The 15,841-nt window shown below is 46.3% G+C and overlaps 2 protein-coding genes across 4 annotated transcripts in view; one reads left to right on the top strand and one right to left on the bottom strand.

Moving 5' to 3' along the window:
- GART (phosphoribosylglycinamide formyltransferase, phosphoribosylglycinamide synthetase, phosphoribosylaminoimidazole synthetase) overlaps positions 1–12,888 on the bottom strand; it is a 37,507-nt gene extending 24,619 nt beyond the window's left edge. The window contains exons 1-6 of one of the 3 annotated variants that reach the window (XM_084201287.1): positions 12,815–12,888; positions 9,632–9,675; positions 9,418–9,452; positions 8,528–8,634; positions 7,539–7,621; positions 4,676–4,824 (exon numbers count right to left, since the gene is read on the bottom strand). In XM_084201287.1, coding sequence (XP_084057413.1) covers positions 4,676–4,820 — 145 coding nt within the window. In that variant the 5' untranslated portion in view covers positions 4,821–4,824; positions 7,539–7,621; positions 8,528–8,634; ... (1 more) ...; positions 9,632–9,675; positions 12,815–12,888. Of the gene's footprint in view, positions 1–4,675; positions 4,825–7,538; positions 7,622–8,527; positions 8,635–9,267; positions 9,453–9,631; positions 9,676–12,814 lie in introns of all 3 variants that reach the window. The other 2 variants (XM_084201288.1, XM_084201289.1) reach the window with 2 other exon arrangements.
- A 2,581-nt stretch (positions 12,889–15,469) lies between these two features.
- SON (SON DNA and RNA binding protein) overlaps positions 15,470–15,841 on the top strand; it is a 37,372-nt gene continuing 37,000 nt past the window's right edge. Inside the window, exon 1 of the mRNA XM_084201175.1 lies at positions 15,470–15,681. Coding sequence (XP_084057301.1) covers positions 15,620–15,681 — 62 coding nt within the window. The 5' untranslated portion in view covers positions 15,470–15,619. The remainder of the gene's footprint in view (positions 15,682–15,841) is intronic.

The raw sequence follows: 15,841 nt of genomic DNA, 5'->3' as shown, positions 1-15,841 counted from the left end.
AGACCAGGCTGGATGGGGCTTGGAGCAGCCTGGGACAGTGGAAGGTGTCCCTGCCCATGGCTTTAAGGTCCCTTCCAACCCAAACCGTTCCACAATTCTGTGATTTTATGATCTTGTTGCCAGGGGAGTGTTGGGGATGAAGCAAATGGCTGGTGGCTGGTTCCAGCTCATCTTTTTTCTTTTTCTTTCTTTCTTTCTGTGGTACTACCTAAAATTTGCACTAAACTGAGCCCTCTGGAAGCAAGGGGAATCAGAACTTTTTGTTTTACATTATTTTAAACTTAATTAAGAACGAAACTGTGCTGTCATTATGGCTGAGGATATGTGGGCTTGGGCTGTTACAACCATTATCTTTCCAAAACCAAACATTCAATGTGATGACACTTGGAATGCCCCAAACTGTGCAAACAAAGGAGTCCTGCACCACAGACAGTAATGTCAATCCCATGACCCAAGTTACGCAAAAGGCCCTGCAATGCTCTGCTTTTATCATGAATAAACAGAGCCAAGGTCTGCAGGGATGGCAGAAGAGAGATGAGCCCAGTGTGGATTGGCTGCTTGCACAGGGAGGAGACTGCACACACCAGGGCACGGGGCTGGCAAAGGGAGCACAGGATCCCAGGATCACCAGGGCTGGAAGAGCCCTTCAGGACCATCCAGTCCCAGCCAGCATCGCCCCAAACCCTGTCCCCAAGGCCACATCCAGACACCTCGAGGACACTTCCAGAGACAGTGACTCCAAATCTCCCTAGCCAACTCATTCCAAGGCCTGACCACTCTGGCAGGGAAAAATTATTTCCAATCTCCAATCTGACCTCCCCTGGTGTCATTTAGGGCCATTTTCTCTTGTCCTTTTCCTTGGGACACTGGGAGCTGATAGTCTCCTCCAGCCAGTTTCTGGATGAGAGAGGAAGGGGATGACAGGATTTTGGTCAGTCCCACTGTGCTCCCCCTACCTTGGACCAATAAATTCATAGAGTCCTTGAACTCTAGACCTCAAAGCCCACCCAGTGCCATCCCTGCCATGGCAGGGACACCTCCCACTGCCCCAGCCCCAGTGTCCAGCCTGGCCTTGGGCACTGCCAGGGATCCAGGGGCAGCCCCAGCTGCTCTGGGCACCCTGTGCCAGGGCCTGCCCACCCTGCCAGGGAACAATTCCTGCCCATAAAGTTTCCTGATTCCACAGCAGAACCTACATTTTGGTTATAGATTTACCCTATTCAGGTGGGGTGGGGGAACACCCAGACAGAGCACAAATAAAAATCACCTCCTTGGCACCTCTTTCACAGCCCAATTGTTTTGTTCCCCCAAGAAAGGCATTTGACTTCCTAGTACAGCTGATGCCAGCTGACTTCTGGCTCATCCAAAAGCACAACCCACCTGGGCCAGGGCTTCCCCCCACAGGGAACAGTTCCTAATTCCCAATATCCCATCCATCCCACTCTGGCAGTGGGAAGCCATTCCCCCTTGTCCTGGCACTCCAGGCAATTCTGTCCCTCTCCAAGCAGGAAAGGAGAGAGCCTGGAATTCACCCCAGATTTCTTGCTGCAGGTCTGATCTCATGGTATGAGCAGTGAGTGTGGCACAAGATTGACACAATGGAGAAATGTCCTAACAACAAACAGGAAGGAACAAATCGTGATGTTTCTCCATGATTTTAAGTTTCCTCCCAAATATCCTTTTTCTTGGGCTGTTGGCTGAAAGGGGGCATTTCTGTAGCTGTGTTTGACTGCTTGAAGCAACAGCTGAACATTCTTTTGGAACCAGACAGGAGGACCCTGGCCCAAGGCTTTCAAGGGTGGAGCTTAAATTTCAGAGCACAAGTTACACTGAGAGGTACAACGTGACAGAAGGAGGTGTCAGGATGGTGAAGTCCATTCACAGATACACCTTGATAATTCAGCAAGCCATTGTCTGTGCTTCTGAACCAAAACTGCCCTGATAATCCACCTAAATTAAATATAAACCTATATTTAGGCACCCGACCCAAATCCCACTCTATTGCTGGAAACAATTACCAGCTCAGATCAACCAGAAAAAATAATTTTTCTTACTTCAATACAAAGTTTGAAAGATTTAAGGTTATTCATAATTTTCGGTCACTTTTTTGTATTTCAGTAATCACCCAAGACCCAGAGCTGCAATCCTAATTAAAGGCAATTCCATGACCCACGATGGGATGATGAACTTTCAGAGCCAAATCTTGATTGTGCCAAAAAAAACCCCAAAAAACCAGGGAAGGAATTTCCCAGACATTCCCAGATATCCCAAGTTTTGTTGCCCACACAACATAACAGGGCTCATGTGCTTCTGACAGGCAACTCCTCATTTTCCACCCTGAGTTAAATCAAGGCCCCAGTGACAGCACTGGAATTCCTGAACAGGTGAGACAAATTCTTTCCTTAAAAACCAACATAAGTCAAACTCTGCATAAATTCTAGGCTCTTCCTGGAGTGCTCATCTCGCCTACAGTGAAGATTTTTCTCCCAAAGCACAGGTGAGCCCATGTGCAGAACAAAACCATTTATTCCACATGGAAATTTCATAGACCTGGCTTGAGATCAAGCATTTCCCACTACTGGTACAATGTTTTTCATGAGATGAAAGAGAGAAAAAACCAGGGGGGGATTTAAAAAGGCACAGCTTGAAAAAAACCAGTGGAACTCCCATTCCACAGACCCTGCAGCCTGGCACTGACCCCACCTAGCACAAGGGTAAAGAACTGGAGTGAGGAGCTCACTCATGATGCTGTGACTGGACAAAGAAATTCAGGACAAAGTTCTTTCAAAGGCCTGTAATTAGGCATTCCAAGGGAATGCTGTTCAATAATTACCTGCTGGACAAGAACCTGGCAGAGCTCAGATTTCCACAAGCAACAACACAACACAAAGCTACTCCCACAGCAACAGAACTGCAGGAAATAGATGTGTTTGATCCTCATTGCCATGCACTCTGAGGGACCACGAACTATCACACGTTCTGAAGAGAAAACAAGCTTTAGGCAGGTTAAAGTCCCCAATTCAGGACCTGTATCATCTTAGCACGAGTTCTAACATCATTATAGTGCAAGGATTTTGTATCTCCAGGGCTTCATACCTCCTCAAAGCTTTCTGGCAATGCAGCTCCTCTAGGCACTGACTGTCCTTGCAGCAGTCATCTAACACCTCTTCTGCCAGAGCTCACCAATCCACTCTTTTATCCCACTTGTTCTTATGGGCTACAGGTGTGGCCTGTTAAGATCAGGCCTGCTTCTAATCTTTAGTAATGGATCCAGCTGCAACTTATTGGGGATAAGATTACCTTCTATACCACCTTCATTTACCCATGCTCTATCCCCCTACAATTCCCCCATTTTTCTTTTAACCACAGAGTTGCAGCTTTTCCAGAGGTACACATTCAAATAAATTAACACCATGACATATCTGTACATTTCATTTAGAACTAAGAGTTATACAAGTGTTCCAAAAGCATATCACAGCACAGACATATATATTTCTAAATGTTAGTTCAGTTCTACAGCTTTTCCCAGTTTACAAAGAACCCATCTCCAAGATTTTTTACACTCATATTCAACAAACACCAATAGCTGTAATTGATATATTTTGCCAATAGCTTTTTGTATTCAAATCCTGTTCCCCCGAATCCACGGGGTTATCTGGTCAAATCCTGTTCCCCCAAATCCACGGGGTTACCTGGTCAAATACTGTTCCCCCGAATCCACGGGGTTATCTGGTTTAGTCCCAAATCCACAGCTCATCCCGAATCCATGGGAAAATTCAGTTTAGTCCTGAATCCACATTGGGGTCACCATTTGTCATCTTAGACAGCACGAGTTCAATTACAGTCAGTCAGAGCTTAATATGTTAAACCAAGAGCTCCAACCAAGCAGGCAGTACACAGAGGAATATTTGAAGATATCCCTGATTTCTTAAGGTCACTAAGACAAAGGAATGAATTATGCTCACAGTGACAGAGTGTTCTTGTCACAGGCTGTGTGGATCATGGGGTTTCAACACACTTCTGAGAGACAAGAGGGAATTTAGGTGGAAAAACAGCAACTTATCCTCAGCTGGATTTCCAGAGGAACAGCTCTGGCTGAATCCTCCAAAACCAAACCTAAAGAATGAGACTTCACACCTGAGATCTTATAAAATTAATTATACAACTTACATGAGGCTTTGTTCAAATATTTTTTTCTCTTATTAACTGCATCTAAAATCTATTTCACATGCCCAAAACCTTAAAAGACAGTAATCCATCATCATCATCCATCATCAGTTTGTTTATGGGTTATGTTGATTTCTGGGGTGTTGTTTTAAAGAGGAGTTGGTTAAAGGTAAAAGTTTTTAATATTTATTTTTAAAATTATTTTTATTTTGGGGAATAGAGATTTCTTGGGGGGATATAGGATTATTTTTTGTTTACATTTTTAATGGGATTGTAGTTATATACATTAACCAATAAATCTTAAAATTTAAAAAAAGCTTTAATTAGCGAACAAAAACCACTACACAAAAATGAATATTTCCACCGAGTTTCAAACTAAAACCACCACAATCATCATCATCATGATTTCATTACCATCATCATCCTTTCACACTACCAGCTGTGATTTCAGCTCAGCAACATCTTGGTTGAATGATCAAATTTAAAATTGCTATTTTCTTGGTTTTACCTGAATTGGAGATTTTCCCGTTGTCAGCAGTGCCTGCGTTTCCTGGAGCCACAAACACCTGTCTGACGTGGGGACTCTGGGCCAGCTTCCAGGCCAGGGCGTGCTCCCTGCCCCCGCTGCCGATCACCAGCACCCGCTCAGCCATGGCCCTGCAGGACACCAGGACAAAGGAAAACAGCTGGAATCAGCTGGGGAAGGTGGGGAAAGCAAGAGCTTCAGGGACCACGAAGGGATGGAGAACTTTATCAGACACACACTGAACTTCATCAGTGATACACACTAAACCTCCAGGGCTGAGCTGACCCAGAATACGGCAGGAACCCGTCAGGAAAACCATCCTGGGTCTGACTGGAAACTGTTCCCATTTATACAGAAATCTGGGATAGAGGACCTGCTGAGTGACCAGGCTGGGATTTGCAGCCTAGAGAATCACAGACTCCCAGGATTGTTTGGGTTGGGAAGGGACCTTACAGCCCACCCAGAGCCACCCCTGCCATGGCAGGGACACCTCCCACTGTGCCAGGCTGCTCCAGCCCCAGTGTCCAGCCTGGCCTGGGACAGGGAGTCCACAGCCCCTCTGAGCAACAATTCCTTGGAGAATCCAAACCTGCAAAGCTCAAAGCCCTTCTGATGCACCCATGGTATGAACACTGAGTGTTTGGAACTGGATGGGGTCGTTCAAGAGATTTTAGAGGCAATGACCGAAAAGCTCTGAACATCTCATGGAAAGGAAAGGCTCCAAGCAATGAGACAAGGAAGTAACTTTCAGCTCTGGCTTTCCTTGGAGAGAACAACCAGGAGGCCAGCAACAGCTGGAATTAATAAAGGAGCTCGCTCACACAAGGTAGAGTGGGGCATCCACTGCACCCTCCCATTCCAGTGAGGTTTGGAAAAACACATGGACACTGTGCTGGCCAGTGGCAGCACAGGTGACCACATCATCACCTGGGTGTGCACAGCCAGCTTACGCACGTGGGGCTCGCTGCAAAAGTACAGCGTGTTCTCTGAGAGCCCTGGAAACCTCTGCTCCCTGAGATTCACTGCTCTGTGTACTCTCCACATATTGACTGATGGAAGAGTTCATTTGCACTGACAAAATCCACCAGAATTCAGAAAACAGGGAGGGATGGAGGAAGGAAGGGAGGAAGGGAGGACATAATTTATAAACTGATGATGTATGTCCTTATTTTGAGCTAAAATAATTGTTTGTTTGGGTTGGGAGGGACCTTAAAGCCCATCCCATTCCAACCTGCCTACCATGGACAGCAACACCTCCCACTGTCCCAGGCTGCTCCAGCCCCAGTGTCCAGCCTGGCCTTGGGCACTGCCAGGGATCCAGGGGCAGCCCCAGCTGCTCTGGGCACCCTGTGCCAGGGCTGCCCACCCTGCCAGGGAACAATTCCTCATTGCCAAGATCCCACCCAGCCCTGCCCTCTGGCACTGGCAGCCATTCCCTGGCTCCTGTCCCTCCATCCTTGTCCCCAGTCCCTCTGCAGCTCTCCTGGAGCCCCTTCAGGCCCTGCCAGGGGCTCTGAGCTCTCCCTGGCGCCTTCTCCTCTCCAGGTGAGCACCCCCAGCTCTCCCAGCCTGGCAGTAGGGATCAGCTCCCATTCTCCCACTGCTGGGGGGGAGGAACAGAGCCCAGAGAAGAGCTGAGGACAAAAGGAGCCAAAGTGGCCCTGATGTAATCCCAGCACAAACAACACAGAACCAGGGTCACTCTCTTCACACCGGCGGTCACTGACCTGCACGTGGCCAGTGCCCGGGTGAGCTCAGAGCCCCCCGTGCAGGAGGGGATGACAACACAAAATATATCTTAGAAAAGGGGAAAAACAACACAAAATATATCTTAGAAAAGGGGAAAAAACAACACAAAATATATCTTAGAAAAGGGGGAAAACGGGAAAACCAACACAAAATATATCTTAGAAAAGGGGGAAAACCAACACAAAATTTATCTCAGATTTTCAGATGAGGCAGGGATATGCCTTGCCCTCACATCAGCTGCAGCTTGACTTGACTAAAGCTGCCCTGATGAGGCAAAATATCTGCATTAGGCAAAACATCCCGACAGAATAAAGTGAAAATAAATGTGGATAGAAGGATAAAATACAGAAAATTAATACTCAGTTGTTTGCTATAAACTAAACACACCAGAGCTAATATCTAATGGTAGTTCCTTGCTGGGGGAGACCAACAAGTTTCTAATCCATTGTTGGGTCAAACGTAGATATTGCAAAGTTACAGACATGTTTTAATTATAAAACTCCATGATTACTTGCAATAAAAAATCTCAGGTTAGGCTAAAAATTATCTGTTATGACTTAGACGTTTGGGAAATCACGATGCTCAATTCTTAAATTACAAGTCAAGCAAGAAGGAAAGGTAAAAGAATGAAGGATACAACAACCCTGTGAATTAGATAAATACAGTAATATGACAGTAAGGTAGAAGAACATTGATCACACAGCAGGCAGCTGTCTCTTTGAAGTCAAATAAGCATTGCCAGTGGTATCTAGAGCCAGTGGCCACTAAACTGTACTTTTTAAGGCAAATGTTACCAATAATAAATTGAACTATACACAACATGATTTTCAAAAAAAAAAAAAAATTAAAACTTTTAACTTCTAAAATTCTTAAAAAAATTAAATTTAGAAATGTTAAAATTTTAAACCAGGATTATTTTAAACCCAAGAGAGCCCCTACTTACTGTGTGCTATGTGTACCAGGCTGAGGAGAGCAGGACCCAGGAGCTCAGAGGCACAAAGAGAGCAAAGATTGGTAGCCCCAAGGTTAAAATGTCCCTATCCCAACCCCCCCACCCCACAATGACCCTGCAGCCAGCCAATGGAAGGGACCTCACCTGGGAACAGAAGCTTCCCTAGAAGTGCTCTAGGAGTGAGAGGCAAAAGCTCTGCAGGACAGGAGCAGCTCATTCTGTTGTTTCTAAACAGAGAAATAAATTCTGTCCCATCCCAGGTATTCTTTTGTTATAGTTCATTATATATATATATATATAAATTATATATATATATATATAAAAATTATATATATATATATATAAAATTAATTTTTTATATATATATAACTGTTCATTAACCAGCTTGTGAACATTATATCTACAAATCATGATTCGCACTTTTGCAATAAATAAAAATGAGTCTATGCAATCAGCAGCATGATAAACAATATGATACAAATTATCATGGAATACTTTGAGTTGGGAAAGACCTCAAAGCTCATCCCATCCTGTAGGGGGATAGAGCACGGGTCAATGAAGGTGGTATAGAAGGTAATCTTATCCCCCAATGAGTTGCAGCTGGATCCATTACTAAAGATTGGAAGCAGGCCTGATCTTAACAGGTCACACCTGTAGCCCATAAGAACAAGTGGTATAAAAGAGTGGATTGGTGGGATCTGGAGTGAGAGGTGTTAGATGACTGCCACAAGGACCAGGGACAGGTAGTGCATAGAGGAGCTGCTTGTGGAAAACATTGTGGAGGTATAAAGCTCTGGCAATACAAAATCCTTGCACTATAATGACGTTAGAACTCATGATAACTATGATGACACCACCCTGCCATGGTAGGGACACCTCCCACTGCTCCAGCCCCAGGGTCCAGCCTGGCCTTGGGCACTGCCAGGGATCCAGGGCAGCCCCAGCTGCTCTGGGCACCCTGTGCCAGGGCCTGCCCACCCTGCCAGGGAACAATTCCTCACTCCCTACATCCCGTCTAGCCCTGCCCTGCTTCCTCTTAAGGCCCTTATGAAATTCACACTCCACTAAGCCCATGCTGCTGATCAGCAGAGCCTGAAGAGCCAGTGACACTGTGGCCACCTCAAGGGACTCACCATGATGGGCAACTCACTCCAAGAGTTGCCTCCTTCTCCTTCCTGAAGTAACACATTCTGGCACTACTGTCAGATGAAAGAATTCATCACATACAGGACAAAGCTTTCTGTGGGAGCAGTAAACAGAACAAGCCATGTCTGCTATTGTCAAATAATATTTGATTGTTTTATATCAAAATGTGAGTGAAGATTAGGTTTCACATGATTGTTTTGAAGCTCAGTGTTATTTGTGCATCCCACTATGGTATCCTAGCAACTTTTATTTAGGAATGTGGCTTGAGAAGAACTTGTGGTAGTGCCAGTTTAGGAGGCTCAGACGTAGCCATGGCAGCCCCTGTTTTATTTTACACTGAGACTCAAAGATGTCATGGAGGCCCCTCTGCTGCCCAACAGGACCTCACTTTAAAAATTAAGTTCCCAAGAGGCAAATTTCTTTTTTGTTTTTGTGACTAAATCTGCAGTTAAAGATTTGTTCTCTAAAGGGCTAATGTCATTCATAAGGTAGCTATTCTGTGAGGATTATCACACCCCAGGATCTTTGGAAGCAACGTGTGATATCCTTAACAATTCCAAACCATGGGATGTCGTTACCTTCTGCACCCATTGCCTGCTTTGGTAAAGAAGAAGGAGATGTTTGTTTAGAAGATGCTTTAAAATGAAGACAAGGGACATTTCAGAAGAGGGTCTGCTGTTAGACCTTATATGAAGTGAGAACAGGAAAGAAGAAATTATTTAATCACTCCTTGTGTCCAGGAGGAGAGGAAGCAAGGACAGAGTGAAGAAAGGAGATTCCCAGGGCTTATCCTTGAAGATGTCAGGACAAAGTCAGCAGGCAGGAGCATCAGCTCAGAGACCTTTATCCTCACTGCAGGAAGGCAGCTGGGGCTCACCAACAAACCAGGGAACTCTTCCTTGCGAGCAGGGCCTGTGGAGCAGAGAAAATCCAGTGAGGGAGGCAAACCCCACAGTCCTGAGAGCTCTCCCACCCCAATTCCTGCACAGGGCAGGCTCCAAACACAGGGAGCAGTGACATGAGGCTACTCAGGTGCTGTCCCTTCCCAGGGACAGGAGCCACTGACCCTCCCAAACACCCTGTGCACACACCTGGGGGTTACACTCAGCTCCTTGTCTGCTTTATGAACAGAACTCTGTAAGAAAACATAAACTCCTTAAGCAATTTATTCTCAGGTGTAATGCAATATACCTAAATATTCAATCTCAGCTGGGTGGAATATTTTAATAAGGCAGTGCCTTATCAGCCCACCTCAAACTACAGCAGGAAAGGTGCAACTACAATCAGATCTCTGCACTCCAGCACAAACAGCAAAGCTCACTCCTTCACACAGTGTACTATTTTTTTTTAATTTAAGCTCCAGTGCTGTTGGTTTCCTCTGTGTTCATCTTTGTTTCTCAAGACTGGGATTCAGGAAAACTGATGTAGGTGTGCAAGTATCCAAGTTTTTTTAGATCAAAGACATGGTTTTACCCAGTGTCTTAATTCAGGGCCAGGTTGGACAGGGCTTGGAGCAACCTGGTCTAGTGGAGTGTCCCTCAACAGAGCAAGGAGCTGGAACTGGATGAGCTCTAAGGTCCCTTCCAACCCAGACCATCCAGGGAGGCAAAGAACTCCTACTCTTCTGGGAGCTGAGAATGAAGAATGGCCCAACACTTTCCCAAACACTACAGACCCAACCCCAGACTCACTGTGAAGGTTCAAATCTACAACTCCCAGAGCTAGAGAGGAGCTCTCATCCCTTGGACTAAAGGACAAGATTCATGTTTCCTCTTGCAATTAGACAGAAGAAAAAAATATTTCTCACAGGAGATAGAAAAAAGCCCAAATTGGGAAGACTGTGCAGTTCCCACCACACTGAGGGCTGTGTGTTTCTGACCCTAGCAGTCTGAGTTTTTTATGAAGTTTCAGGGTTTTCATAGGCTTGTTATGGGATTAAACAAATCAAATGAAGCGATTGAAGAAGAAGCCAAAACTTGAAACTATCTCCTCCCAACTTGAAACTTGAAACTTTCTCCTCCCAACTTGAAAGTTTCTCCGCCCAATTCCCTCCTAGGATCCACCCTGCCATCCTTTACTCAGCGCCCAAACACCCACAGCCGGGCTGCGTGGCCCCAAACCCCCTGGGCTGGACCCAGCTCGTGTGCCCACTGAATGACGCCATGGGTTGAGCCTCTCTGCCCACCCTGAGTGCCCGCAGAGCTGGGCAGGCAGGAGGGGAGCTCCGAGCCAGCCTCCTCGGGGGATCTGCTCTCGCTGCTGGCCCCCGTTCAGGCTGGGGATGCGCAAGCTGCAGGTTCAGCGACTGCGGGGGCACAGGGCTGAGCTGCCCCTGCCTGGGCAAGCTCCCCATTGGTCCCACCCCAGCCTCTCCCCCTGCAGGCTCTCCTGCCCTCTCCTCCTGCCTGCGCCAAGGGAGCGTGGCCACTCGGATCAGGACTGCTGGAGAGCAGACGCCGCCCCGTGCAAGCGCAGCAAGATAAATATGTCCCTGTGGATACATAAACTACTCCCAGCTGCTGAGCTGAGCTGACTCCCCCCAGGGGTGAAGGATCATCACCGGCCGGGACAAGGGAAGCAGCAGCACAAGGCAGTCAGGGAGGATGAAAGCAAACCCAGCTGTGCCCTCGGGTCACAGCGATGGGGCAGGAAGGAAATGAAGGAAAAAACCCCACAATTTTTCCTGAAAGGAAAAGACACGGCCTTAGAAAACTTTTCACTTTCTCAGACTTCAACACATGAAGAGCTGCTTAAGTAGCTTGGAGGCCCCCAGAATCTGGTGGCAATTTTGATTTTTAGTTAGAGCTTTGGGTTAAATAAGCTTTTTTTTAACTCATGTGTTTTATTTAGGACAAATTCCCGGCTCTCACCTGGCCATATAGAATTATGAAAGGTTTGGGTTGGAAGGAAACATAAAGATCATCTCGTTTCACCTCCTGCCATTCAGTGCAGTGTAGAAAACAAAATCGAAGAATAAAAGTCATTATTATGTGTCTTTCATGGCCCAAGCTATGCTCCGCCACACAGACCCCCTGTGTCCAGGTATGATCCTCGAAACAGCTGGATTTGGCATTTTTCTAGACAAAACACTCCCTCAAGTTTTGGTGCTAAAGAGAAACAGGATCATTAACTTTTATAACCACCCACATAGTAAATTTGACACATCAAGCAATGTAGGATGCTGGAAGTGCTCAGTGTTTAGTACCACGATGAGGAAGGAGCACAACCCTTGTAATGAACTTTCTGTGTTACCCTTCTGCCTATATACCCAAAACAGTAGCATAAGTATTAACTATGCTCATTAATTCCAACAGCTCCTGGATAAATTTTAAAAATGCTTAAAAAGTTGGTAAGCCCCCAGCTTTGCAAACAGCAGGGAAAGAACTCAGGTGAATCAAAGTCCATAACCAGAACATTCAAACTTTAATATTTACTTCAAGTAAACATTTCACCACTTTGGCCGTGAGGGATTGCTATGAGGACTGCAATAGATGACTACTACCATGGTTGACTCTCACCATTCAAATGCAAATATCATGTATATTTGTTAGAAGTTTTATAGATTTATAGTTTTGTTTTACCCCCCTTGTGTTGTTATCAGGGGGTGGCCTGGGTTTGGGACATTCGGGAGGGTGGCATTGCTGCTATGGCAAGAGCTGGCCTCCAGTGCAGATCTAAGGAAATTATCTGCAGCACTGGGGAGGGAAGAAGGGGGCAATGGGCAGAGCTTTGGGAGGGGCCAAAGGGTTCAAAGCACATGGCGGGGAAAAAAATCTTTGCTCCCGCCCCGTAATATTTTCTCTATTCAGTCTTCTGTTGTATTTTGATAAAGTTTTAATAAACCTTTTAAATTTTTAAAAGTGAGTAGCATTTCTCACCGGGCCAAGCCGTGATGGGGATTCCAAGAGGGCCATGCCGTGAGGGCCATGCCGTGAGGGCCGAGCCATGAGGGGGGTGCCGTGAGGGCCATGCCCTGAGGGTACTGCTGTGGGGGCTATGCCGTGAGCGCCAAGCCATGAGGGGGGTGCCATGAAGGCCAAGCCATGAGCGGGATGCCATCAGGGGGGTACAGTGAGGCCCAAGCCCTGAAGAGCGGGGATACCCCGTGCGTGTCCCGCCATTACGCGCTGCGGGCACGGGCGCACACGGCCGCGGGCCGCCCCCCGCGCCCCCAGCCCGGCACGGGCAGCGCGGGGCCACCGGCAGCGCGGGGACAGCGACGGCCACGCACCCGAGGGGACCGCGGCCCCTTCCAGCGCGGCTGGGTAACTCACCGGCCTCCGGAGAATAGTCAAACCTGCAAAGTCCTCCGGAACTACACCACCAAGCGAGCAGCCCGGAGGAGGAGGGACCTATGAACAAAGTCTCGACGTAGTTTATTCCAGCGCAGAAAGCCCCCTAATCTGGGGCGGGTGGGGAAAGCGAGAGAGGCGGCCCAAAGAATTCAGGGATACCTAGGCTGTTTTTACTTTATCCATCGCCTCAGGGGCTGAGGGTGGTGGTCTGTGAGGCCTGTGCAAAGGGGGTTTTGTCTCTACATCCTCTGAAATACCACATCCTTGGTTTGTCCCACGTGAATTTTTTGCTTTATGAAACAATAGAGTTTTCGGCAATGCTTAGTCTAATTTAGCGTTACAGTTGTGCTACAATATTCTTAATAAAACAAGATTTGATCCACAGTTTTCCTCCCTTCAAGAGCTGTAATGTGAGAACATCACTGTCTTTGTAAAATACCTTAGGAAATAAGGTTTAATGTTATTTTTTTGCATATTTAAGCGCACCCCAGACCAGACTCCTACTTTGAAAGGAGTTGCACAAATAAATGCTCTAAGTAGTATTGATACTTGTAGCAGAACTACTATCACTAATGTAATACTAATATATTACTCATTAACTAATTGAATATTACCAGCAACAATCACTGGTCTTAACAAAATAAAAGTAAAATATTTAATTAATCTGAAAACCATCTGACACTGAAACTTAATAAAAGAGTTTAAATAAAGGAGTAAAGGGAGTTTATTCAGCAAGCAGAGATGGGGAGAGTAAGAACAGTTATTTTCCCGTAGGGCTGTCGATCCTCATGCGTATGAAGAGAGACTTCTTGTAATTATCAGATTAGTTTTGTTTGTAAGGAGTCAGAGGGAAACAGGCAGCACACACTGAGGTCCTTCTCTGGCTTTTTTGGGACACCTTTTTCATGTTTTTGACATGCCTGTGTGAAGTACAAAGCTGTGCTTCGTGTCAGGTACATACAGGCAACGTGTGTATTTGTGATTGCAATATGTGTGGAGACCGACCATGGAACAGTTATAAAGATGAATTCTAATAATAACTGAGGAAAGTAAAGCATGGAAGAAGGCCTTTGAACCTATCCTTGGTTTGCAATTAACCTTTATAAGTCTTAAGTTGATTTAGGAGCATTTGAATTAAAGCTTTAAGGACTTTTTTTTTTTTTTAACAGGAACTTTCTGCTTGTAGTTAAGCCTTAAAGAGTTTTGAAATAATAACTTTTTGAAGTATAATTTTAGAGTATTTCTTGTAGTCAGGATCTTTGAAACTATAACTTTAGAATATATAAAAAGGAAACATACAGCTTGAGAAAGGAAGATGGACATCAACTCAAGAACTAATGGGTTTGACCGAGGGCAGCTGGACGTCACTGCTATGAGATTTATAGTCCTTGCCATCAAAAGGCGGACCCACAGCTGGATTGGACCTCACCAGCTGGGAGACTTCTTCCTTCTTCCGGAAATCTGACCTCCACCACCTGGGATACTCCTTTTCTGGGATACATCCTGAGAAGAACTAAATCACAATAGTGAATAGAATTGTGACATAAAAATTGGGAAGAGAAACTGCTGAGAAAGCTGATGAATACCCCTATAAATACCTGTAAGCCCCAAATATCGGTGTGCAGTGTGAGGGAAAACTTCCCCCACTGTACCCAGCGCCGTGTTGCTCATACTTTACCATATTAATTAATAAATTGATTGCTGCTTGAATATTGGTCTAGTCAAGCTTCTTATTTATAAATAACACCTGGTTGAGACAAGGCTATTTGCATCAGCTGAATCTAAATATATTTGAAATTTTTCAAGTGAAACATTTTCAGCCTTTAATTTCATATCAAAAATTACATAGTGTTCTACCAGTAAATCTAATGTATATTAATGTGGGCATGGCATGAATAGGTAAAAGGACTTCTTAACTGTAACTGCTTTGTATTTTAAATGGAATAAATCAAGTGTGACAAAAAAAATAAGCAAATTGATCCAAGCCTCTGATTCATTTTTTTCCTCCAAAGTCAATATTAAGGCAAATTAACAGGAGATAGTGAAGAATTATACTGATTTTAAGGGGTCTTGCAAGTGATTATTAAACAGTAATGATGGTGAAAATTTTTAGACCCCAGCAGTAATTAAACAATTTTACTTAGGTTTTCATAGAATGTCAGGATGGCTTGGGTTTGAAGGGACCTTAAAAACCATTTAGTAATTACCATGAGCAGGATGCCACTCACCAGATCCCTTTAAATTTATTTGGAGGTATTTTAAATTTATTTCAGGTCAACTAACTTCCCTAAGTTACTACTACAGAAACTGCGTGCGGGGAGAGTCTTCCAGCCGTAGGGTTATTCGACTTTACAGCCTGTTTGAACATCCATATAATTAAAATTTGATTTGATTAAGGCATCATGGGCAGCACCGAAGGGGTCCCCGGGGTGGTCGTAGTCTGGACAAACACATTTCGCTGCGTTCCAACACCGCTAGAAAAGCTCCAACTTTCCCAGGCGGGCAAAAGGCGCACTTTATTTATCTACCTCCCTTCGGTTTCCCCCCTTTGTTCCTTTAATTTTCGCGGCCCCGTTGCCAGGACCCGGAGCACATGTGCGTGTCACCGCCGGGCGGAGGGGGAGGGAGGGAGCGCGGGCGGGCGCCTCTCGCATGGAGCCGGGGCTGAGGGCCCCGTGGTGATGCAGCAGTAGCCGCAGCACCGCCCGTGTGCGGGCAGAGCCCTCTGAGAGCCGCCGCCCGCCCGGAGCACACGCGGGGCTCGGCCCCGCTCCATGGGCACCGATGGAATCGCTCCCGATCGCAGCCGCCGGCGCCGCGCCTCAGCCCGCCATGGCCTCGGCCGGGTAAGCAGCGGTCGCCGCGGGGACTCCGGCGGCGCCGGGGAAGGGCGGGCGGGAGCGCGGGGGGACGGGACCGGCGGTCGTGGCGGCCTCGGTGCCTTTTCCTGCCCTCCGCGGGGCCGCGGGGGCTCGGACGCGGCGTACGGGGAGCGAGAGGGGCCGC

This window comes from Fringilla coelebs, assembly GCF_963513975.1.
Source record: "Fringilla coelebs genome assembly, chromosome: 2".
Lineage (NCBI taxonomy): Eukaryota > Metazoa > Chordata > Aves > Passeriformes > Fringillidae > Fringilla > Fringilla coelebs.
Note: the sequence above shows the minus strand (reverse complement) of the source record. Positions and strands in the feature narration are given on the sequence as shown.